At 39.5% G+C, this 26,303-nt stretch overlaps 1 protein-coding gene across 3 annotated transcripts in view; it reads right to left on the reverse strand.

Annotated features, from left to right (window-relative positions):
• Nucleotides 1–10,108: 10,108 nt before the first annotated feature.
• The window catches only part of PGM2 (phosphoglucomutase 2), a 35,904-nt gene continuing 19,709 nt past the window's right edge, over nt 10,109–26,303 (reverse strand). For all 3 annotated transcript variants that reach the window (XM_057547196.1, XM_057547195.1, XM_057547197.1), the window contains 6 exons: nt 24,523–24,703; nt 24,339–24,432; nt 22,722–22,851; nt 21,433–21,622; nt 17,884–18,017; nt 10,109–12,505 (listed from right to left, as the gene is read on the reverse strand). In XM_057547196.1, coding sequence (XP_057403179.1) covers nt 12,403–12,505; nt 17,884–18,017; nt 21,433–21,622; nt 22,722–22,851; nt 24,339–24,432; nt 24,523–24,703 — 832 coding nt within the window. In that variant the 3' untranslated portion in view covers nt 10,109–12,402. The remainder of the gene's footprint in view (nt 12,506–17,883; nt 18,018–21,432; nt 21,623–22,721; nt 22,852–24,338; nt 24,433–24,522; nt 24,704–26,303) is intronic.

Raw genomic sequence — 26,303 nt, forward strand, 5'->3', positions numbered from 1 at the left:
TAGTTGATTTACAATGCTGTGAATTTCTTCTAAAAATTTCAAAGTGTTGTTCACATTTAGATCTTGAATCCAACTGCAGTTTACTTTTCCATATGGTTTTGGATACGGTTTGAGGTAGGGATCTAATTTTAGTTTTTTCATCTAGACAGCTAATTGTTCCAGAATTTTTTACTCAGTAGTTCTTTCCTTACAGACGTATGATGCCATGTTGGCCATATACCAGTTTCTTCTATATACATTTGCTTATTTGTTATTTCCTTCCACTGGTTTATTTGTTCATCTCTCTGCCAAATTTATTTACTGTATCTTTATAATGAATCCTAATAAGAGCACAATTTCCCTCTTCTTATTGTTATAAACTGTGAAGAGTCTGAGAATTTATCTATTTGCAAGCTAAGAAGTTAGCCTGTCACTGATTCATGGATACAAGTAGAAGACATGAGAGGCTGGTGAGTCAGAGGCAAAGGACTTTATTGCTCACAGCGCAGCACTCACAGCACAGCTAGCAGCATAAGCTTTACGTTCACCTCAGTTGCCCCTGTCCCCAAGTTCCAAGTGTGACATGGAAGAGCTGAGATGAATGCTGCACAGGTCACCATGAGGAACCTGAGCTTAGGAAACCCCAAACGCTAAAGGCAGATGCTAGCAAACCTGCCTGTCCTTTTCCCCAGAGGGAGACACTTCTTAAATATCCTGGACATCAAACAAATCTTCCCTCTGCCCTGAAGGGAGACGCCATCTCTGTCTTCCAAAGCTGTTTGCTGTATAAACATCTTTGAAAAGATAGTCCAGAAAAAAATGTCAGTGTGTCTGCTCAGGAGATGTGCAGAAATGCAAGAGACCAATAGAGCATTGTCTCCCAACATTACTTCTTTGGTATTATTCTGTTTACTGTGGCTCTTTGTAATAGGGAAGAAAAAATCTGACTTCATATAGGGTCTGTTTCTTTTACTTTAACCTTGGTACTCTACTGCTTTTGCAACAGGTTAAGAATGTTGTCTATAGCCTGGAATATACAGAATAGCCCACTCTCAAGGCTCTGACCTTTAAAAGTATAACACTTTTCCATTCATATAGAGATAAAAAGTTGCAGAACAGAGAATAACATTTGTCTTGTTGGAGGTTTACAGGAACATCCTGACCTGACCTATCCATGTGGACAGCTGCAAGAACAAAGGATCCCAACACCGAGAAGCTGTGCAACAACCAACCACAGCCTTTTAGTAAAAGAAGCCTGAATTCTAACTTGGGTAAGATGGTTCTTTGGGACACTTAGTCCACTATCTCCTTGGTCTGCTGTCTTTCCGAATAAAGTCACCATTCCTTGCCCCAACAACTCATCTCTTGTTGTCTGTTGTGCGGTGAGCAGTACCAGCTTGTACTCGGTGATACCTTTACTCTTCCATATGAATTTTAAAATTAATTTGTATAGTTGTTTTGGGTAGCACTATGTTACCAGATATAAATTTATACAAATCTTTTTGAAATGCATTCTTTACAACCATGTATAAATAGTATATTATAATTAATAACTATAATTATAGGCATGCAAAGCAATGAACAATTTAAAGAAAGATTACAAAACAAACAAAAAAATACTTTAAAAACCCAATGACAGCAACAACAACAGCAACAGAACAGTGAAACCCCTGGGACCTTGCAGAAGTAAATATAAAATTGCCTTGTAATAACATTTTTACAACATAGGGTGCAAGGAACTCTCCCAAATTAAAAGAAACAAAAACAGAAAAAAAAAAAGAAAACAAATCTCTGCTGAAAATAAAAACAAGCAAATTCACAAACACTAGGAAACAATCCATTGTGTGGGACAGTCAATACATACAACAAACTGAAGAAATGGCATCTCAAGAACTTTACAGAGCAAGCTGTTAGAGAGACTAAAGCAAGCATATTAAAAATTATTAATAAACAAAAACCAAAAATGGGAACCAAGAAGACAGAATGGGACACTAATAATAAAGAGATGGAAGATTTGAAAAAGGATCAAATAGAACTTTTAGAAATTTTTTAAAAAGCAACAACATTGAAATTTGAAATTCCAAAGAACACTGAAATTTGAAATTCCAAAGAAGGATTGAATAGCAGATTAGGAAAAGCTCATGAGACATTAGTGAGCTGGAAGACAGTTCCAGATGAGAGGGCAATGCAGAGATAAAGAAGTAGAAAACAATGAATATAGTAACCTAATATAATAATGAAATGGAAAAATATCAAAGAGCAAGAAAAAAAGTCTTAAAAGCATTCAAGTATTGAGCAAAAGATACAACTGTACTTACACGAAGCTCAGGAACGGGAAAAATGAATCCATGGTATTAGCTGTAAATAGTGGTTATCTCTGGGGGTTGAAGGAAGGGTTCCAACTGAAAAGGGCGTGAGGGTACCCTTTGATACCCTTTGAGATAACGGACATGTTTTATATCTTTATATCCATGGTTTCATGGATACTTAAAATCTAAAAAGTCACTGAGCTGTACATTTAAGATTTTGTGCACTTTATTGTATGTATTTTACACCTTAATAAAAACATGACTTAAAAAAGCAATCAGAAAGAAGGAAAAAAAAAACTATCTACAAAGGGATGACAGCTAGAGTAATAGCACACTTTCGGTCAGAAACAAAAAAGACCAGAATATAATTCAACAGTGACTTCAAAGTGCCAGGGGAAATAAACATCAAATTAGAGCCCTTTACCTGGTAGAACCACTACCAATGAATGAGGGTGACTAATGAGATTTTCACGCCAAGACTAAAACCACCTCTAAAATATGTGCTTCAGCGAGAAGGGTTAGGATGGCTGAATCAAAATAGCAAAGCGCTGGGTGAATCTACATAAGCATTAACTTTCACAAATAATGATTTTGATGAGATGATGGATGATCACTAAACTTGTGGTGATCATTTCATGATGTATGTGAATCAAACCAGCATGCTGTACACCTTAAACCTCTACAGTACTGTATGTCAATTATATTTCAATAAAATGGGAAAAATTATTTAAAATAATTCTGAAGGGTTTTATTTTAATTTTTTGGCCGTGCTGTGTGGCATGCAGGATCTTAGTTCCCCGACCAGGGATTGAACCCGTGCCCCCTGCAGTGGAAGTATGGAGTCTTAACCACTGGACCGCCAGGGAATGAAGGATTTTAAAAATTAGGTGGATTATCTTGCAGACACACGCTCATGTGAAATGATCTGTGACAAGGTTATACACTGCTGCATTTTTTGAAACAGCATTAATTAGAAACAACCTCAATATCCACTAATAGGGGAAATAATTAAATAGATTGCATTACATCCGTACATTGGACTGTACATTCAGCCATTGAATTATATTTCTGAGTGTGATATAGAATAAATGTATTTCTATATGAGTCAGATTTCTCTTCATTAACAACTACAACACATCAGTGGGTTATAACAATGAACATGAATTTCTCATATGCTCCATCTAAGGAGAAGAAGACAGTGAATAACTGCAAACATTAAAACACTCTTTCACAATTGGTAAGTGAAAAAAGCAGAGTGCAGAACAGTGTGTGCAGTGTCCTACCATTTGGATAAAATAAATCAAAACAAAAGAATCCATTACATAATTGTTTTATGTACAGGTTCTCTGGAAGAATGCACTTGAAATTAGCAAAGATGATGCATACGAACTGAGTGGCAGTGAATAGTGGTAGACTAGAGACATTTCACTCTATATATACCTTTGGTACATTTTGAAATTTCTACCATTTGAATGTACTGTTTAAGCAAAAATTAAGTTTTCTGTATTGTTTGGGTGGAGGCTAGAGATGTTAACTTTAGACCTGATTAAAAAATACACATGCAGGACTTCCCCGGTGGTGCAGTGGTTGAGAATCCACCTGCCAATGCAGGAGACACGGGCTTGATCCCTGGTTTGGGAAGATCCCACATACTGCGGAGGAACTAAGCCTATGCGCCACAACTATTGAGGCTGCGTGCCACAACTACTGAAGCCCGTGCACCTAGAGCTGGTGTTCCACAGCAAGAGAAGCCACCGCAATAATGAGAAGCCCGCGCACCGCAACGAAGAGTATCCCCCGCTCGCTGCAACTAGAGAAAGCCCACCTGCAGCAACGAAGACCCAATGTAGCCAAAAATAAATAAATGAATAAATTAAAGAAAAAAGAAAATACACGTTAAGATTACTATAACCACAAAAAAAAATAGAAATTGAATGTACAGCTAAAATGGCACAGGAAGAGGGGTAAAAAAATTATCTTGAGCACTTTAAAAAAACATACTTAAGAACCATTTGTGTTTCCTTTTCTGTGAACTATCTTTCCATATTATTTGTTCTATTTCTATTGTGTTGTTGATCTTTTTTTGTTATTGATATCTAGGGGCTCTTTATTAGGAAGATAAGCCCTTTGTGATACAAGTTGCAAATATTTTTGTCCAGTTTGTGACAGAAGATTTTATTAAATGTAGGCAAATTTTCAATCCTTTCTTTGTAACTTGAGTTGTAGTTAGAAAGATTATATTCCAAGGTTACAAAATAATTAATCTATATTTTCTTCAATAGTTCCCATAGGTCCTATGTGAGTCTCATTTCCCCAAACTTTTATCTCCTTATAGGCGGGAACAATAATGGGTATATCTGCATGTCATCCATGGGGCCTAATCCCCCATGTGCATTTTCTCCAATAGGTAATACTTTTCTGCTGATGATGTTAAATTTCTCTCTAATCACTGATTAGTGTCCTCTATGGTCTAAGACAATTGAAATGTCGTTAGCAATTATTTTGCAACAAGTGATTGGATTTCAACCACATTACAAATAAGGAAATTGAGGTTTAGAGATTTTAAGAAACTTGTCCAGCATCACATAGTTAAAAAGTAATGAAGTTGGAATTGAAACTCAGATAGCTTGGCTATAGAGCCTATAACTGTAACCCCAATGGGTTGTAGTGGGCACAACCTAGAAATGATATAGATTTTTTTTTTCTTTTTTAAAATCACTGGTACCATGTGGGAAATGAAGGCAGCAAAATGATACTGGTTTTCTAACACAGAGCTGCAAACACTGAATGGGTGATATGAAAACATAGTTTATAAATCTAATTTGTTCATTTACCCAAGGATAGTAATACTCAAACGGCAATTTATGAAGTGTTCTCATCTAGATAATCTCATGACATTCTTTCAACAAGGAGATATTTTAGTTGTTAAAATATTATCTGTCTTATACTAGAATGAGAGAGAAAATTATATATACATATATACACACACACACAGAGTGTTGTTTATAGCTATGTTATATTAGCAAAGAATTGGAAATGACTTAAATGTCCTTCTAACTAGGGGACGAAAAACGGATGCAGAACCGAGTGTATAATGTGCAACCATTTGTGAGCAAATATAGACTATTTCAACTTCTTCATCGTTTTGAGTTTTCTAAATTCAGAAAATGGCCTACTGAATGTTTCTTTCATCATTGTGATAGTCAAGATTCTACCAAATAAAACGTATACCTTGGCCACAAACTCAGGGTCTGTTTCATCCACAAGGTCAGTCCATTCAACTGCGACTACATGTTCTCTATTAGTTTAGGTTTCCACTCGTCAGCCAGCTTCTGGCTTGAGCTGCTAACCGGTGATTCTCAAAGCAGCAGAACCGTCAAATCTTCTTTTTGTTATTGATGATCGAGATGATATTGATGACAGAGAATAAATGATAGAGAACAACATTGACTGAAATCTGGGTGACTTTCCAGGCTTCTTTCAGAATCCTTTTCTTTGTCTCACTTTGTGAAATTGGTTTTTGTTGCTTGCCACAGAAATGCATACTCCAGGACAAATGTCACGGCATCACGCAATTTAACAGTTTCTTGTCCAGCCAAATGTATACTCTCTGCACAGACAGAGGATGTAGATGTCAAATGAGCCCATCTTTCTCAAGCAGCAGCACAAACTCAACCTTATTTAAATCTCTTGAGATCTTATCAACAAAGATCTTGGTGGGGAAATTCCCTGGCAGTCCAGAGGTTAGGACTCTGCACTTTCCTGCCGAGGCCCCAGGTTTGATCCCTGGTTGAGGAACTAAGATCTCACAAGTCACATGGCATGGCCAAAAAAATTAAAAGATAATTCTATTCTTTAACACAAAACAAGCAAAGATCTTGGTTCCCATTCTGGGGTTGCACACCAGAGCACATGCCTTCTAAAGGAAGATGGTCTTATTTCCTCTGCCTTGTGGTTACACCCACCACGCAGCTGGTTCACTCAAGCAAATCCTTCAACAGCTCTCTCTGTGGATTCTTGTACTTTGCTCATATTTCTCCCTTTGTTTGTTGGTCTTCATAACTCAACACAAAACTGTAATTTTGTTCCAGAACAGGCACATAATTAAAAGGAATCACTGACTTCATCCCTTCGACATATATACACTACCAAATGTAAAATAGCTAGCTAGTGGGAAGCAGCTGCAGAGCACAGGGAGATCAGCTCAGTGCTTTGCGACCACCTAGAGGGGTGGGATAGGGAGGGTGTGAGGGAGATAGATGCAAGAGGGAGGGGATATGGGGATATACGTATGCATATAGCTGATTCACTGTTATACAGCAGAAACTAACACAACATTGTAAAGCAATTATACTCCAATAAAGATGTTAAAAAAAAAAAAAAGGAATCACTGAGAACCTAAAGGCGTGACAAATCCCTTCCTTTGAACTACTGGAGCCCAAGAGAGCTCTCTGAGAGCAAGAAGTACGCTTTCATCACGGCTGACACATGAGCTACACGTTCTGTCTGAAATAGCTCATCAGCTCCTCTTGCCTCCCTTCTGTGGGAGGCCTGCGCGACAATGGATACATCCATTCATGTCTCTTTTTAATGGAACCCCATTGCCTTTACCTGATTCCCCTTTTATTGTACAGGGCAAAGCAGGAGTGGGCAAACTGACTGGTGATAACCAGCACATGGCACTTGGAAAACAACTAGACGCTCTGGGCGTGCCACCCCTCCCCCACTCCTATCAAGTATCGCCAAAAAATCAAACCCGAATCAGATCATGCTTCTCCATCTTCCATGTCACCTTATAGGAAACGTAAGGCACAGAAAAACATGTTAACTACATCATGAGGAGGCAATTAGCAAGATTCAAAATGTGGGAAACACTACAGGGCAAATGATTTGGTCGTTTGGAATAAATTAAAAAAGGAAAGAGAAAAGAAAAAAGAGATGAAGACTTTATAGATTAAAAGAGATTTTAAGAGACTTATCAACCAAATGCAGTAAGTGGATACTATTTGAATCCTGATTCAAGCAAAGAGTAAACAACATGTATGAGACAAGTGGGGAGATTTGCACACTGACTAGATAATTGATGATGTTAAGGAATTGTAAACATTTAAAAATGTGTGACAATAGTAGTATGGTTGCGTGTGTGTGTGTGTGTGTGTGTGTGTGTGTGAGACAGAGAGAGAGAGAGAGAGAGAGAGAGAGAGAGAGAGAGAGAGAGAGAGAAAATGTCCTTATCTTGTACAGATACATACTGAAATATTTACAGATACAATGACAGGTCTGGGATTTGCTTCAGAATTGTCCTGTAGGATAGGGATTGAGGAAGATTTAGATGTAACGGGATTGGACATGAATGGGGGATTTGCTCTAGCTGGGTGATGGGTACTTCGAGGCCCATTGTACAATTCTTTGTATACGTTTGAAATTTTCCGTAAGTTTAAAAAGGAAAAGGTGCAAGTCAAATATTGAAATCACAGAAGGTTCTGGGCAGGTGTTTTTAAGCGGTGGTGTAAATTGGAGGAAGGGCAGCTGGGGAACTAACTGAATAAAAAAACTGATTTGGGGCTGGGTTACACTGAATGCAATTTGAGGACATCTGAGTAGGAAAGTCCAAGGAGTCAGGTGGTAATATAGGGTCGGAACTTGGGAGAGAAGTCTATAGTCCTACACTTAGGACAATTACAGCCTTGAGCATAAAGACACTTTCAGAGGGTAGAGAATCGATGATTCCACCTCGGGGAATGAAACAACTTAGGGTTCAGAAGGAAAATATAAGGAAGCCTGATGAACCAGCAAAGGAGATAATTAGCTCAAGCCTCCACCTAAAATTTACTTTGGATTTAGGAACCTTTATCAGATATGGAGCTACATTTCACTGTTGCCACCTAGAGATTTGTAAAAAAAATAGTTAAGGTGAAATAGTTCAGAACACTGTATTTTAAGAACACAATCAGGCCTCATCATCTCTGTAAACTGCAACCCTAACTTCCCTTTGGAAGTTGCACAATGCTATTTTGAAATGGTTTCAAACGCTTATTTGACCTGGAGCTGGCTCTTTGGTCCGTATGCCCAGCTCCATTCTGGACTAGGTTTGCACCAAACACCAAAGTGGCTTTCACTGGACGCGAACGGGAAGTGGCCACTAGCTGTTCCAAAAATTTTAATTTCAGGGACCTACACAAGGAAGCCAGGGCAACAGAAACCAGATTCCCCAACAGTGCTCTCCACCTTGCTCACCCTGCGCTTAGGTCCGAGGACCTCATCTCTCCAGGCAGCTGTCTTTCTCCTCCAGTGAGTCTAAGTTACTGCACTGTGCTTACACGGAGAAGTCTATCAAAGTGGCGTTATTTTAAACTTTGCTTCCCGTCTGCCTAAGAGTGTGACATCTTGCTTTCAATAGTTGGGTTACTCTACACAAAGTATGTTGGTAGCAAGAACAGGACAGAAGGATGATGCAGGAAAACGGCATTCAAACAGCCTCCCAGAGTCAAATTGTTTTGAACAAAAATGTTAGGAGTTTGAACTTGATGTTCTTGAAAAAGACAAGTCCAAAAGGGGACATTACAGAGTGGTTTGCCCATAGTTCAAATACTTTACTATTGCAATGCAGCAGTCTTCTGCGTACATGTGACTTCCTCTGCTTTCCGAGGCGAAGTTTGAGATCACCAAGCCTGTTTATCATCAGTATCCAGAAAAGTGCCTGACTCATAGCAAAATTCAAGCACGACTCAGTCAGTGAACATATGAACGAATGCACAAATAAGTCTCAGGATGTAGTCTTTTAGGAAGTAGAAATTATAAATATGATTTAGATGCCATTCTTTCAAAATCCCTTAAAAGGAGGGCATATTCACTTTTTCCGTCACTTAAAGCATTTATTTTTAAAACCATGTTTCCAGGGACTTCCCTGGTGGCGCAGTGGTTAAGAACCCGCCTGCCAATGCAGGGGACACGGGTTTGATCCCTGGTCCGAGAAGATCCCACATGCCAAGGAGCAAATGCGCCCGTATGCCACAACTACTGAGCCGGCGCTCTAGAGCACGCGCATCGCAACGAAGAGTAGCCCCCGCTCGCCACAACTAAGAGAAAGCCTGCGTGCAGCAACGAAGACCCAACGCGGCCAAAAATAAACAAACTAATTAAAAAAAATTTAAAACCATGTTTCTAATGTCAAGAAATAACAATACCGTCCCTTAGCATGATGACTGAGTTAAACCGATGAGCTAAATTAATGATGGCTACTGCCAATGTTTCTTAGAGGAAAGAATAAAGGTGTTTATTTCATAGAGACACCATGAGGAAAAATAAATAAATAAAACAATTGGCTTGCGTTTCCTCCTGCAAGTCAGTCTCTCAGACTTAATTTGGAATTTGTTCTTTCTAGGCACCAAGAGAAAATGGGTTGCCACCTCTACACTCAAAGTGGACGGTCTTCCCCAAGCAGTTTAGCTATGAGAAGGCAGAGGGGGCTGCTACACAGCGCTCCGTCCCCATCACTGCCTTCCTCCCCTGCAGAACATTTCCTGGCATCTGCATGTCATGTGGTTCTGCCTTCCTCTGCATGTCACGTGGTTCTGCTTTCCTCGTCCCCAATTTCAGCACCCCTCCCTTCAGGCTGCAAGGTAAGGCAGGATAGGAGCACACGGCTGCCTGTCTCTTCGGTACAAAGTGTTTTTCCCCCATCTCAGATGTTAGGTCTTGTAAGAGGGCTAGTTAAGCATTCTGCCAAAGAGAACTGCCAATGATTTATGATTGCTGATGGTGCCCTTAATGGATTTTTATATAATTTAAAGACCTGCAGCATGATATGACCTCAGAGACCATTTAGTAAAATCTCTTTATTTTTAAAATGACAAAATTATCACCCAAAGTCCACAGTTTACATTAGTATTCACTCTTGGTGTTGTACATTCTATGGATTAGGACACATGTATAATGACATGTATTCACTATTACAGTATCATACAGAAAATTTTTTTTACTGCCATAAAAATCCTCTGTGCTCTGCCTATTCATCTCTCCTTCCCCCTTGACCCCCGGCAATTCACTGATCTCTTTCTTGTTTCCACAGTTTGGATGATAATGACATGTTAACGCAGGTCCATCAATAGTAACAAATGCACCACTGCGGTAGGGTGTCGATAATGGGGGAGGCTGTGCATGGGGTGGGGGCAGGGTGGGTACGGGATATCTTTGTACCTTCCTTCAATTTTGCTGTGAACCTAGCACTGCCCTAAAAAAAACCCAAAGTCTTAAAAAATAACAAAATGGAGACTTTGACAGGCTAAGTGACCTGACTAAGGTCACAGAGCTGGCTCCCTGTGGACCAACACTAGAATGCAGGGTCTTTATGGTGCAAGCTTTATGCACCACACGTTGCTACCCTGCATCCCGCAATAACAAGAAGAAGTCAAGAAATACTTACTGGAGGATCTCCTCTAGGTCCAACTGAATCACCTGCTCACGTGAGGGAAGTGGGGCAGGTCCTGAAGTTTACATCTGGGTTGTTTTCACCATCTCCCCACCTCCGTCCAGAACAGCGCACACACCCCAGTGCCTCCAGGCTTTTGCTAACACCGTGCTCTGTGCCTGGAAGACTTCCTCCTCCATCTCCAACTGCTACTTGCCTCTGAAGGTGAAGCTTCCTCTGGGCAGAATGAATCCCTCTCTCACAATCCTCAACTCTGAGTACTTTGCAGATAACTCAATTATAGAATGTGTTAAGTACTGTAGTTACTTATTAGCCCTCCAATTAGACCCTGAGCTCCATCAAGCAGGACTGGATCTTAATTACATTCACATTTCCAGAAGCAAACTCTGTGATGGGGTACAATTTATGTGCTCACAAAAATGTAGAGAGGACACAAATCTGAAGTTTCTCTTTTCCAGAGTACACTTTAAGAGTACACTATATTTAAAAATAAATATAGCTTCTACAGTGAAGCAGCTGATAGAATATATTGAATATTGTACATTTAAGAGTTCTGGTAGGGGACAAACTATGTATCACTAGGATATACAAATATTCTTTCCTTTACATTAGAAACATGATTGTCAATGGTACTGTAATTTTTCATTGTTCTGAAACTGTTAATAACCATTTAAGTTAATAATAATATAGGCAATCATTTGCTTTAAAAACAAAAAATCACACAAAATATATAAAGTATATAAAGAACAGTTTGGTCCTCAGTCATGGGTACTCAATGGGAGTCATTTTGGAAGGTTATAAGGCCATCAATTATGAGGAGGCACAGATTAAATAATGAACCTGGAAAAGTCTAGTTTTAGATTATGATCACATAAGAACAAGGCAAAAAAAATCAAGGTCAGGTAGTCACTGTTTAGAGTCCTTGCTGCTTTAGGACCAAAATTACATTAATTGTGTTAAAGCAAAAAACTACAATAATCCACTTAGCAAGTTTCAAATAACCAATTGTTTCATTCAAGATTTAAAGAGATAAAGTGAATGTTAACACACTGAACAAAGATGGTTAAGCTTTTTTTTCCTAGCACATACACAATGTATAATGGTGCATTATTAGAATTAAAGTTTTAGATCAAAAAACTATCTTTTTAAAGTATCTTTTGCTCTACTTTATAGGTTCCTGTGAATTGCATTTTCCCTAAACACAACATTTCATCTGTTCATCTATTTTACTTTATAAGCAATTGATAGAAATGTAAATATACATATATGTAGAAGTGGCTATCTTTTACATAGGACAGCCCAGAATTTAGTAATATGTATAGGCTTTCTGGCTGTTTTACTTACACATAAAATGAATTTTAGAGAAGAAACATATTTGGTGTTTATTCTAATGAAAGCATATTAATTACAATATATTTTTGAAGGTTAGTTATTTTTAAAATCTTCATTTTTAAATTCAGATGATGCTCAACCTTTTAACAGGAAGGTTGGTTTGTTAGATTTGGCCATCTTTCTTCATTACCCTCAAAGTTCAAACATAAAACAAGAAGGAATGTAGGTCTATTAAAAAATATCAATACTTGTAGCAATAGTTTAAATTATTTGGCCCACAAAAATATTGCTTAAGAAATCAAGTTCAGCTTAATTGTAGGGAAATGTAATTATGCCCAAGGCTGGGATAGTTTACTCTCCTTTTGGCTGCAGGTTATACTTTTGTGGCTGGAAAAAATGTTCTTCAATAGCACTGACTAGTTCATTTAGTTCTTTCTTCAGCTGCTCGGGATCACTGCAAAATAAAGGGGAAAAAATTCCAGGTCAGTGGATTATTCCAAAGCATATTTTAAAGACTCCTCACATAGATCAATTAACATTGATATTTACCCTTAAGCGGAGGGCTAAATCAGACAAAACAGAACTCCAGCTACTTAAGCATGGGAACACATCTGTGATGTAGACAAAAAACTCATGTGACAATATTCATTATTTTCCGCAAAGGCCTTCCTGAGGTCTCTACTATAAACAAAAGCACCCCTTTGCACTTCTCGTAAGAATTTTTAGGAAACACAATGTGTAGCCTAGCATCCCTAAAAGCTCTGTCTGTACCTAACAGTGCAGAGAAAACTTTCATGACTTCAGCTGTCATTAAATCCTGCTGAACTTTTACAAATGACATGGCTGGCAAGTCTTTGGTCCCCCAGGATATGAATGTTCTTGATCCTGTTTGTCTTCAAACTATTGGGAGCCCGGCTACAGCGTCCTGTGTAAGGCCTTCCCAGGACGGAAGAGCTGGGGAGCCTCCTAGTGGGCCAGCTGGTCACTCACCCGGAACTCAGACCCCCTGAGACCCCCTGTTTATTTTATTATTATTTTTTTAACATCTTTATTGGAGTATAATTGCTTTACAATGGTGTGTTAGTTTCTGCTTTATAACAAGGTGAATCAGCTATACATATACATATATCCCCATATCTCCTCCCTCTTGCATCTCCCTCCCACCCTCCCTACCCCACCCCTCTAGGTGGACACAAAGCACCGAGTTGATCTCCCTGTGCTATGCGGCTGCTTTTTATTCTACTTTGGGAACAAAAGGGTCACAACTAAAGTATAAACAAAAATCTTGGGAACTAGATCCCTTTAAGGAAACTAAGTTTTCAAGCATGTGGAAAACACTCATTTATGTGCAAACAATTGGAAGGTTGATAACAGATATACAGACTTGTAATTAGACAGGTGTCTAATTTATGTGGCAGCCTTACACATCAGGTTACTAGTATGAGGTGAGTTACTATAAGTACTTAAAACCAAAAAGCTCAAGAGAAAAACGTAAATCCTTCAATTCAAACTTTTAATACTTCATACTTGACCACCTTTAATATATGCAAACTTAATTTTAACAGAAAGGGCAATCTTTGTAATTAGTTAATATCATTTTTGCATTGTAACAGCTAACCAGTACAACTAAAACAATCCATTTTATTACAGACATTAATTCTGGCTGTACTACTTACTAGCTGTGTGCCCTTGGGCAAGTGATTTAACCTTTCAAAGGCCCAGATTCCTCATCTGTAAAATTGAGATAAAGACTTTATTTTCTCAAGAGAGTTGTTGTATAGATTGAAATAAATTATAGAAAGCAATTAGCACAGAACCTGGCCCAAAAACCTCAATAAATGTAGCTATCATTATAATTATTTTTACTTCCCATTGGTAACATATATAGTAATTATGCTTCATAAATACATACGAATTACACAAGTCTTTTCTTTTCCTTCTCCATAAATGTGCTTTGAAGAAAATAACCGTTCTCAGGAAGGCACACTGACTAATAATTACTGTTTTTTAAAAAAATATAAATTTATTTATTTATTTATTTTTGGCTGAGTTGGATCTTTGTTGCTGCACGTGGGCTTTCTCTAGTTGTGGCAAGAGAAATACTCTTGTGAATACTCTTCATTGCGGTGCGCGGGCCTTTCATTGCGGTGGCTTCTCTTGTTGCGGAGCACGGGCTCTAGGCGTGTGGGCTTCAGTAGTTGTGGCACGTGGGCTCAGTAGTTGTGGCTCGTGGGCTCTAGAGCACAGGCTCAGTAGTTGTGGCACACGGGCTTAGTTGCTCTGCGGCATGTGGGATCTTCCTGGACCAGGGCTCGAACCCGTGTCCCCTGCATTGGCAGGCGGATTCCTAACCACTACGCCACCAGGGAAGCCCTTATTGGTTTTCTTAAAACAATATACATAAAACAAAACTCATCAATGAATTTACTATATATCTCCTGCTGGTTTTGTTTCTCTGTTAGAACCCTGGCTTGACATTATTACCTAAATCTTGAGATAGTAAGAGAGTGTCCTTGTTCTTAGGAGTTGAGTATTGAAGTCTGTGACTTATTTTCAAATGGCTGAGAAAACAAAATAAACCAACCCAAATATATAATATTGATATGTATGGTGAGTGAGAGCAAATATTGCAAAATGTTAGCAACTGCTGAAACTAGGTTAGGGTAGGCAAACTATAGCTTGTGGCCTGTTTGTGTAAATAAAGTTTTATTGGAACACAGCCACACCTATTCTTTTATGTCTGTGGCAGCTTTCCAGCTACAATAGCAGAGCTGAGTGGTTATAACAAGGGCTGTATGGTCTGCAATCCCTAAAATAGTTACTATTTGGCTCTTTACAGAAAAAGTTTGTCAACCCCTAGTCTATGTGAGGAGTATGTGGGTATCCACTATATTATTTCTACATTTCTATAGGTTTGAAATTTTTCACAATAAAAAGTTGGACAAAACTAAAGACATCAAGGGAATTCCCTGGCAGTCCAGTGGTTAGGACTCTGTGCTTTCACTGCAGAGGGCACAGGTTTGATCCCTGGTTGGGGAACTAAGATCCCAGAAGCTGTGCGGCACAGCGAAAAAAAACCCCCCAAAACAAAAAACAAACAAAAAACAACACCTAAAGACATCAACTCCAACAAAAATATTTTTTAAAAGCAGGACTTATATTTGAAAAAGATTTTCTATTCAAAAGGGTTAGTGGGTTGCGGAATTCTATGAATGAATGAAATTCATGATATAAAATATATTAATAATATTTAACGTTATCAGAAAGTAAGGAAACCTTAGCCATGGCTTTATTGTTGTTGTGTGTTAGTTATACTCATGCCTTGCTTGAGCCCTGACAGTATATCTATGGGCTGACCTAGTGCCTAATGTTTCATTTAGTAAACGGGAGCAACATTTCAATGACTATAATAAAAGGACAAATTTTCAAAGTATTTTCAGCAATTTAGAAACTAATATTTGAATTTAAGTCCACTCAATAAGCCATGTGAAAAATGTAAATACCATAGATCCTTAAACAGTAAGTTGTATTGTTATTATAAAAGAAAGTTTTCTAAAATATTACACATATTTTCACAGGATAATGAAAAGGAAAAAAATATATAGAGAAAATAGATCTTTAAATTGGACTTAGGTCCATTTGTTTTCAAAAGAATGAGATACAGAAATATGAAAACATTAAGTGAGAATGAGAATTATTCAGAAGAAGATTCAGGGCTGATTTGGGTGTGGCTTGCTATTTCCTTTATGATAAAGTCCCCAACAGGTGACTGTTCTGAGCTCTTGTATCCATGTTTTATAGTTTTGTTTTGTTTTAATATTTCTTACATTGCTATCAGCCCTCACTTCTTCATGCCTAAGGAAAGTCCAACTGTAGCAAATCTTCCCTGCCCCTCTAATCTGCTATATTTAATCTGCTATTAGCTCACTGATTTAAGATGCTCAGAAAATTTCCTCTGCTCTTATTTCCACACAACGTAAATTTGGTTCACAAGCCAGAAAAACCCTATGGACAAAGCTTTGGAGTGTATGTGCCATTGCTACCTAGGCCTGTGTCGTCGACTACAGTAGCCACTAGCCACACGTGGCTACGGTGCAGTTGAAATGTGGTTAGTTCAGCAGAGGAACTGAATTTTTCATTTCATTTAAGTTAACTAATTGAAATTCAAATTTGAAAACTAGCACTTGATTCAGTTATTGGAAAACTTAAGTATGTTTGCAACAACTTGGGTGTCAAAATCTACTTTTTCAACTGCAAATTTTATGAACTCTAAATACAGATTAAGGGGACGTCCATGGTGGTCCAGTGGCTAAGACTCCACGCTCCCAATGCAAGGGGCCTGGGTTTGATCCCTGGTCGGGGAACTAGAGCCCACATGCTGCAACAAAAGATCCAACACGCCGCAACAAAAGATCCTGCATGCCATAACGAAGATCTCACGAGCCGCAACTAAGACTCGGCACAGCCAAATAAATAAATAAATAAATATTAAAAAAAAATACATTTTAAGTATTTCCAAAAAAATACAGCATTCGAATTTGAGATGTGTGGTAAGTGTAAAATACTGCATGGATTTTGAAGACTTAGTGTGAAAAAATTTTTTTTAAATATCTCATTAATAATTTTTATAGTGATTACATGTTGTAATGTTAATATTTAAAATACTTAGTTAAATAAATATATTATCTGTTTCTTTTCACTATTTAAAATTGTGTCTAGGAGAAAATTTCAAGTTGCATATGTGGCTCACATTTTATTCCTGTTGGACAGCACTGACTTAATTCACTTTTTAAAAAAATTTCCTGCGTTTTAAAAATTATTTTTATTTATTTATCTTTATTTTTTGGCTGCGCTGGGTCTTCATTGCTGCGCACGGGCTTTCTCTAGTTGTGGCGAGCGGGGGCTACTCTTTGTTGCGGTACGTGGGCTTCTCATTGTGGTGGCTTCTCTTGTTGTGGAGCATGGGCTCTAGGCACGCGGGCTTCAGTAGTTGTGGCACGTGGGCTCAGTAGTTGTGGCTTACGAGCTCTAGAGCGCAGGCTCAGTAGTTGTGGCACACGGGCTTAGTTGCTCCGCGGCACGTGGGATCTTCCCCGACCAGGACTTGAACTCCTGTCCCCTGCATTGGCAGGAGGATTCTTAACCACTGTGCCACCAGGGAAGTCCCAAATTTCCTGATTTTGAACTGTATTCTGAATAGAGAAATGATAGCTAAGTGACTGTTAAATAGGTGTGTAATATGACATTTACACGTGCTAGCTACATGTACCACGGCTGATAAAGTTCAAAATGTTACAGGTGTTGGAAAGTGACCAACTCAAACCCTTTACCAAGGTCACAAAACACGACCCTGAAGCTACCAGACCATCGGCTCTTTGGTGGTAAGGACTCGTTCTGCCGTGGCTCTTCATCTGCCCCAAGACTCAGCATGACTTACACACAATAGGTGCTCAAAGATATTTGTTGAATGGACGTGTAATGCATTTTAATTTATTGTATCAGAGACACGGAGAAAAAGAGAAAAAGTCATTGGTGCCAGCCTCAAATATAAAGTACTAGAAAAAGGAAATTTTATTATTATTACTGAAATTAGGAATGAAATTTTCCCACACAGGGAAATTTGGGGTAGAAGGAAATAACCAAGTAGGAAGTAAGCACTCTTGTCCCTAGATGCTTCAAGGGCCTGTTAATGTCACAATAGTGCTGCAGGTTCTGAAACAACGTTCCTAATTAAACCACATATTGGAAAGATAAAATATTTTACTTAGCGTCTGAATAGAATTTAGGAAGTTTAGGGAATAAATATCACAGCAGCTGCCATCCATAGCATACCTATTTCCAGGGGGGGCGCGCAGTTCCGAATAGTACTTGATTTTGGGCTCTGTCCCACTGGTCCGAATGGTGGCCACGCCTCCATTAGCAAAGGTAAAGGTGATCATTTGGCTGCTTTTACTAGTAGGGAGAACCTAGGAATTAATTTACACGTTATAAATTTAAGTAGTAATAACATAAGCTGTTCTTACCTGACTAACATTTTCCCCTGAATAAGCAAGAAAGTAAATGCAAAACAAAGAAGAAAAGAACATTTTTGAGGAAATCAGAAAATGTACTCTGTGTAAATGAAATAAGTAATAATACGGCAATTTGTGAAAATTAACTTTGTATATTACTTTTTACCTCCATGGTTCTATTAAAGCTACTAAAGTTTTACTAAAATTGAAACACATCATTTCACAAGAAATTGCATTAAACCGATTAATAATGCATTACCAAAACCCCACAAAACACTAGGCTTATTTCACTTTCAAGGGCTTCTGGTAGATGTATTCTTAGCTGATCGCTCTCCAAACTCCACTAAAATGACTGAAGCATTAAAATCAAAAAACACACAAGGGCAAAGAGGCAGCAGCAGTTGAGGGGGTTGCCAACTAATCGTGGCAGTCAGAAACCAGGTGGAGGGGCAGAAGTGACCTGATGGACCACAGAAGAATGAATTCGGAGCCCCTGTAGCAGGCAGATAAGAACCGAGTCAGCATGTTCTGCAGGGCCCTGGTAAAGCTCACTACCTGGGGCACCTGGTACTGCAAAGGCAGGCGTGAGACAAAGGAGCTATTAGATCCTCCCAAATCCCCATCTTCTGCCCACGTGGCCAACCAACCACCTCATCAGGAGATGGTTTAAATCTCTGGTGTAATTGAACCAGAAGGGCTCTCAGAAGCTGGGGACGCTGGGCACCATGGAGGGCAGGGCATGGAGAAAACTTAGAGTAAGTCAGAGTCTGCACGCTGAATGCTCAAACCCCTCCTCCCAGGTCCGCAGCACCTCTCCACCACTTCTGGGGCCTCAGCATCCCAGCTTATTACCCTCAGGCAGGAGATTAGGGTGGGAGTGAGGCGTCCCCAGGAGACCTTGAGGGAAATAAAGACAATACAGAGGAAACAAGATCTACATTTTAAAAAAGCTATAATTAATATCCTTAAGAGAGGTAAGATATAATACACATGAAACAAGAATAAGATGTTACTTTTAATAAATTAGAGAAAAAGAGCTGAAATGTTCAGAGAAGCATTGAAAGTTAATGTTGAGGTAATCTCCCCAAAGGTAGGAAAGAAGGCTATAGATGGACAGTGGGAAAAAAGAAACACGGAAAGTAGAACATCGCTCCAGGAGTGTCAGCATCTAAGAACCTGTCAAGAAGGACTTGTCAAGAAGGTGAGAACAGAAAATGCAAGGGAAGAGGTCTTGAAAAACAACCATCCAGCATCCTTCTTTGACAAAAATCAAGAGAATTTCTCAGAACTGAAAGAAATGACTCCATAGATCAACAAAGACCAACCAAGTATCCAGAAAAATGAATGAAAAGAGACCCATACTAAAAGCATATCACTGAAATTTTAGAACCCCAAGTTTAGCGGAAAGTTCCTAATGTCTTCCCATGGAGAAGAAAACAAATGGCACGGAAAGGACTGAATGAGTATGGTGTTCTCATCCCTGAATGCAGCACACAGCAGGTCCCAACTATTTCCTGAATGAATGAATGATGGATGCTCAACGGCTTAACAAATACAGAGCAATGCTTTCCAAACTGTGAGTCAATAAAGCGTGAGGGTAGAGTAAGACATTTTCAGACCTAAACACCTCCAAAAATTTACCTCCTATTCATTTCTTCTCAGGAAGCTACTAGAGGATGTGATTTAGGAAGATAAATATAAAAAGAGGAAATCATGGGGTCTAGGAGCAAGGGACCCACCCCCAGAGAGTGGTGAAAGGGCATTTCCAGGATGACAGCTGGGCGTTCAACCCAGAGAGCAGAAGCCTCTCCCCAGAGGAAGGGACCAGGAGGGAGGCCACTGGAAACAAGAAGGAACCAACAGTCCAGGTCGAAAACCCTACTGAGAGGTATTTGAAGGATGTGGGAAGAACTGGTGAGGGTTACATAGAAATCCACACAAATGAAAGAACAAAGCAGCTATTAATTACAGGAAAAGTATTCTCTATACAAAGTAAGGGGAACCTAATCATAGTACACTACTTAGCTAAGCAAAAAACAATAGTTACCAGTCATAACAATACAAGCATGGAATCTGATGTCACCAAGAGTTGTGGTATAAATGTACTGTGAGGACAGGGGAGAAGAGTCGTGAATGCTGGAAGTGTAAGAACTAAATCCCTATCTCCATAATAGAAAATTAATAAAGTCTAACACTGATAAGTCATAGTATCACCACATGAGCACATTGTTTAGAAATCTGGTGGTAAATACCAGGAGAAACAACTAAGAGGGAAGGTGGTTGTCTTGGCACATGGAAATGAGACAGCAGGAGTTGGAACTGCCATGTTTAATCATAACACTTTTAATACTATTTGCCTTTAAAAACATATTGTGTGCAGATGTAAATTAAAAAATGTAAAAAGGTGAATATCAAAGCAAATGTCCATGTGATGAATTGGGAGATTGGGATTGACATATATACACTAATATGTATAAAAGGTATAACTAATAAGAACCTGCTGTATAAAAAAATAAATAAAATTCAAAAATTAAAAAAAAAAAAAAAAGGCAAATGTCCAGTATCTCATAAGGATATTCTTACTCTCCTTCCTCCACACCCCTGCCATAGTTAGCAATACTCTTCTGCCACATTTGAGCCTTCTTTTGACTCCAGTGGGGGAATCTACATGGTAGGAAGAATGCAAACTCATGCTTTACAGCTAACAACTCCTATATATTCAGAGAACAGGGTAAAACTAAGGAGGAAGCAAGCAGTGGTTCTCAAAGTTGGACCAGTAGCATTAGCATCAGCAGGGAACTTATTAGAAAAGCAAATAAGGGGTGGGCTGCAGCACTCAGTGTTTTAACCTGGCCACCAGGTGATTCTGATGCTTTTTCAAGTTCAACTGCTGAAAGAGAGGAAAAGCTGGGTTTGGAATCAGAAGACCCAGATTCTATCCCGAGCGTCACCAATTAGCTGTGTGACCACAGGCAGGTCTTACACTTCTGAGTACAGTCGTCCCTCGGTACCCGTGGAGGATTGGTTCCAGGAGCCCCCCCACAGATACCAAAATTCATGGATGCTCAAGTCCATTAGATAAAATAGTGTAGTACAATCGACCCTCGGTATCCGCCGATGTGAAACCCTCGGATGATGAGGGACGACTGTATCGATTTCCTGCTGTATTAAACGACGGCATTGGCTTACATGACTAGTGAGAACCCCTTTAGTTTCAGCTCATGATTTTTAATTATCTATATATTTTGATAGCTTATTTATAATAATGCCTAAAATCAGCTTCAATTAATTATATGATTAAGTTGAGCTATTCAAAGTATAGTCAAAAACTAAATAGAGACGAGTTTAATTGATAAAAGACATTACTTACAGCTTTTTTATCAGGTTGGCTATCATCATAGCCAGTTGTAAGGTCCCTAATGCCAGAAATTTCAAATCTGCCACAAGTTTTTGGATAATTATTCTTCCCATCGTAGTTTCTAAGGTTTTCAAATAACTTTTTAATAGTGCCTTGATCGTGGCAGATAAAATACGAAGCTTTGGTGATATGGTAGCCATACCTATTAATACAAACACAATTACATGCAAAATGAGGAACAAATAATTCTGCACAGTATACACTGAACATGTATCAACCAGTATATTCTAAAACAAATAACCACGACTAATTTCAAAGGAATAATTCAGCATTAAAAAAGAAGTCCAGGGCTTCCCTGGTGGCGCAGTGGTTGAGAATCTGCCTGCTAATGCAGGGGACACGGGTTCGAGCCCTGGCCTGGGAAGATCCCACATGCCGCAGAGCGGCTGGGCCCGTGAGCCACAACTGCTGAGCCTGCGCGTCTGGAGCCTGTGCTCCGCAACGAGAGAGGCCGCGACGGTCAGAGGCCCGCGCATCGCGATGAAGAGTGGCCCCCGCTTGCCACAACTGGAGAAAGCCCTTGCACAGAAACGAAGACCCAACACAGCCAAAATCAATCAATCAATCAATCAATCAAACATACGCATCTGATTCAAGATCCTCATTAAAAAAATAAATAAATAAATAAATAAATAAATAAAAAAGAAGTCCAACATTATAAAAGAAGTCCAACAATCTACCCCAGCGATCGCTGAACTGCTCTGTGGCCCTCAGCCTGAATTTCTAAGTAAAAGTTTCTCTATTGGAACGTAGCCACGCCATGCCCATTACCTTATATATTGTGTCTGGCTGCTTTTGCACTACAAAGGCAGTGGTGAATAATTGCTTTAAAGACTAAACAGATGTTTTGTGAACACATTTAGTCTTTTTTGACATTGGACACTTAAAAATCACATTCTTCCCTTAGCCATTTCTGCAACTAATGTTCTCATTTGTTAAGAATCAATGTCATCATGAATGGTAATTACTATTAAGTAGTTAAATATCAAAAGGAAAAGGTGATCCCTTATTTAGTTTTTATAGGCAATAGAATTCATAACCAAAGGACATCAGAAAGAATATTAGTATCTCATGCATAAGAACGGAGTAAAACATTAAAAAATATTACTACATGTGGGGATAACATGTTAACTGTATTTATTGCGATCATTTCACAATATAGATATACATTGAATCATTGTGTTGCACAACTGAAAAGAAAGAAAAATTACTTCAATTTAACAGAGTCAATAGAAACTTACTCAACATAGATGGCCTTTAGCTGCTGAGACAAAGACAAATTCTTGGTTGCTAGAAAGCTGGCCAACTCTGCACTTATGACGGCGGCACTGACTCCATCTTTGTCCAGAACGAAAGGGCAGCACATATATCCTGCAGAAACACGTGTCATACACACACCCTGAGGAGTAGGTCCCTTTACACACTGTGCATGCACACATCTATATGCTCCCTGCCTACTGCATAAGAGGTTGTATGTAAATGCTTCTCACTCACCACCATTACACTTAAGAATCTAGACCAGTGCCTAGCACATAGCAGGCCTTCAAGAAGTATTTGCTGAGGTACAAACTACTATATATAAAATAACGAAGATACAAGGATGTATTGCACAACACAGGGAGTGTAGCCGATACTTTATAATAACTATAACTGGAGTATAATCTATAAAAACATTGAATCACTATGTTGTACACATGAAATTAATATAATATTGTAATTCAACCATGCTTTAATTTAAAAAAAGAAAAGAAAAAAAGAGAAAGTATTTGTTGAATAACCTATAAGGAGAGTCTCCCTCCTAGACAAATTGTACTCATTTTCCAGGTGTAGACCAAATCCCTCTAGCTCACACAAAACTGTTTCCAATTGTTCTAGTCAATGCTTATTCTGTCTTCTCCGAATCCCCATATTTCTTACGAGTTATATGATTCATCTTGACACCTAGCCTATACTCTTTTGTGTGGTTTCTAACCAGATCTATATAAACTGCTGTAGGCTAAGGTCAGTGTCATCCATTTCTTTCAGAGTCAGTGTGCAACTGATATGCAATAAATATTTGATAAACAAATATAAGAAAATCTTTTTTTTTTTTTTAAATAAAAAGCTATAGGAAGGCCAGGATTGCAGTTCTGAGAGCTAAAGAGCAAAAGCTGAGCTCTTACACACTTCATTCAATGAATTAGTTCAATGACCCTGTGTCTATGTTGCAGGGAACGTATGAACCGGAAGAGTATGTATTATATAATGAGCATGACGTACAATAACTTTTATTAAACAAAGAGCTAAAACAGCCCCAGCCCAAACATCTGCATTTCACATTTCTATTGCTAGCTCTCCTTTTTTGCTCATTGATAGTGATCATTTAAGACAAGTATTTTTCTATCATCCTGGCTGGTTCTTTCAGGTGACAGTCACTCTGATGGAAGTCCCACAACCATGCCTTCTCCTTTCTTCCGGACAGATCTCTGCAGAGCACTCTGTGAGGGGGAGTGAACTATATTTGGCCTGGATATCAATACCATAGTGAGGAAATATCATAACTCCCCAAATAGGAGGATTCTGCAGCTACTACAGCCGTGTACAGAACATCACTGTTCACAATTATCTGGGCAAAGGATTCACTTCCTGACATGAATGGCTTGGTTATTTGTGAGATATTCTTTTCAGCTAAAAAAATCTGTGATGCCAGCTTTGGGGTAGGACAGTTCAGCATTTGCTGAGCGTCACAGAAGAAAAACAAACTGTGTGTTCCTGTTTCACAGTTAATCTTTTGAACCCAAATCCAAATCCACATCTTTGCCCATTTATTTGCATTCTGTAAATTAACTGGTCCCAGGATCATCATGATCAACTCTTACCAATAGCTTCTTCAAAAGCAAATAAGACATTTTTCCCCTGGTCTATTAGTTGTTTGGCTCGGTTTCCCATCCACTTAAAGCCAGTTAATGTTTCCTAAAAGGATAATCCAAGAGAGAAAGAAATGCCTTAGACCTTCTACAGAGCAAAAGAAAGGGAAAAGAGCAAGTCTCACAAACACCTTACCTCGAAGTGAAAGCCCTCCTTTAAGGCAATGGCCTGCAGGATTTTGGAGGAGACGGTGCTGGACAACATATACGTGTCTTTGAGGGCGCTGTGATCTTGGTTCTTTTCTTTCCAAGAAGTAAAGAGCCACCAGCCCAAGAGGGCCCCCAACTCGTTGCCTGAAAACACTCTCCATTCACCACTGAAAGAAAAAACAACTTATGCACAGCAGTGATCTCAAGAGAGATCACTTAATTGTAAGTAACAATTAAGGACAGAACAGTTAAGCCAAACCAGGCTCAAAGTAGCCTCTGCAGGACTGTTCTTGTTATTCTTGTTTAAATAATAGGCCAGAAGCGCGACTGCCATTGCACAAACATCCGAGCAGCTACCGTGTCTCAGCCTGTTCGCCTAGACAAACACCCTGTCTTTGAAGAGCGTATAAAATAAGTACATCAGCGATGACAGAGAAATGCTTTTATCTCAGTCTTCGGCAAAGGCTTTGGTTTTAAACATAACAGAAACATGCTGGCAAGATGCCCCCCAAGGACTTCCCTTGTGTTGCAGTGGTTAAGAATCCCCCTGTCAATGCAGGGGACATGGGTTCGAGCCCTGGTCTGGGAAGATCCCACATGCCACGGAGCAACTAAGCCTGTGCACCACAACTACTGAGCCTGCGCTCCACAACAAGAGAAGCCACCACAATGAGAAGACCACGCGCTGCAACAAAGAGTAGCCCCCGCTCTCAGCAACTAGAGAAAGGCCTGCGCGCAGCAACGAAGACCCAATGCAGCCAAAAATAAATAAATAAATTTATATTAAAAAAAAAAGGGGGCTTCCCTGGTGGCGCAATGGTTGAGAATCTGCCTGCTAATGCAGGGGACACGGGTTCGAGCCCTGGTCTGGGAGGATCCCACGTGCCGTGGAGCAACTGGGCCCCTGAGCCACAGCTACTGAGCCTGTGCGTCTGGAGCCTGTGCTCCGCAACGGGAGAGGCCACGATGGTGAGAGGCCCGCGCACCGCGATGAAGAGTGGCCCCTGCTTGCCGCAACTGGAGAAAGCCCTCGCACAGAAACGAAGACCCAACGCAGCCAAAAATAAATAAATAAATTAATTAAAAAAAAAAAAAAAGATGCCCCCAAGTATAACAGTTTGCATATCTCAATTTTCTGCTCAGCTTTGCTGATTCTGAGAGAGAGACTGCTTAGCATTCCTTAAGATCCAGCACGGTATTCACACAGTCAGGACACCAGAGAACAGGCTTGCAGCTTATGTTCCTGTCTGTAGGTGGCTACAAGTACACCTCACACTTCAGCATGTAGCACCTTAGCTTAAATTTCTAAAACCTGGTATAGAATTGGATCTGTTTTGTTATAATCGAAAATCCTAACCCTTTGACAGCACCCCACCGTCTCCCAAACATCACATAGGCTGTTTGACACCCAAAACTGCTTTCAATTTCCCCCCCTTACCTACCACTGCTCTATACAAACTCTACAGTCGCACTTGTCTTAAGCATCGTCAGCGCCCCACAGGCAACTTCCCTGGTCTGTTCAACCTGAATTCAACATTGCTTTTGGGCTTCCCTGGTGGCGCAGTGGTTGAGAATCTGCCTGCCAATGCAGGGGACACAGGTTCGAGCCCTGGTCTGGGAAGATCCCACATGCCGCAGAACAACTAGGCCCGTGAGCCACAACTGCTGAGCCTGCGCATCTGGAGCCTGTGCTCCGCAACAAGAGAGGCCACGATAGTGAGAGGCCCGTGCACCGCGATGAAGAGTGGCCCCCGCTTGCCACAACTA

The sequence above is a fragment of the Balaenoptera acutorostrata genome, chromosome 5, assembly GCF_949987535.1.
Source record: "Balaenoptera acutorostrata chromosome 5, mBalAcu1.1, whole genome shotgun sequence".
In the NCBI taxonomy this organism is placed as follows: domain Eukaryota; kingdom Metazoa; phylum Chordata; class Mammalia; order Artiodactyla; family Balaenopteridae; genus Balaenoptera; species Balaenoptera acutorostrata.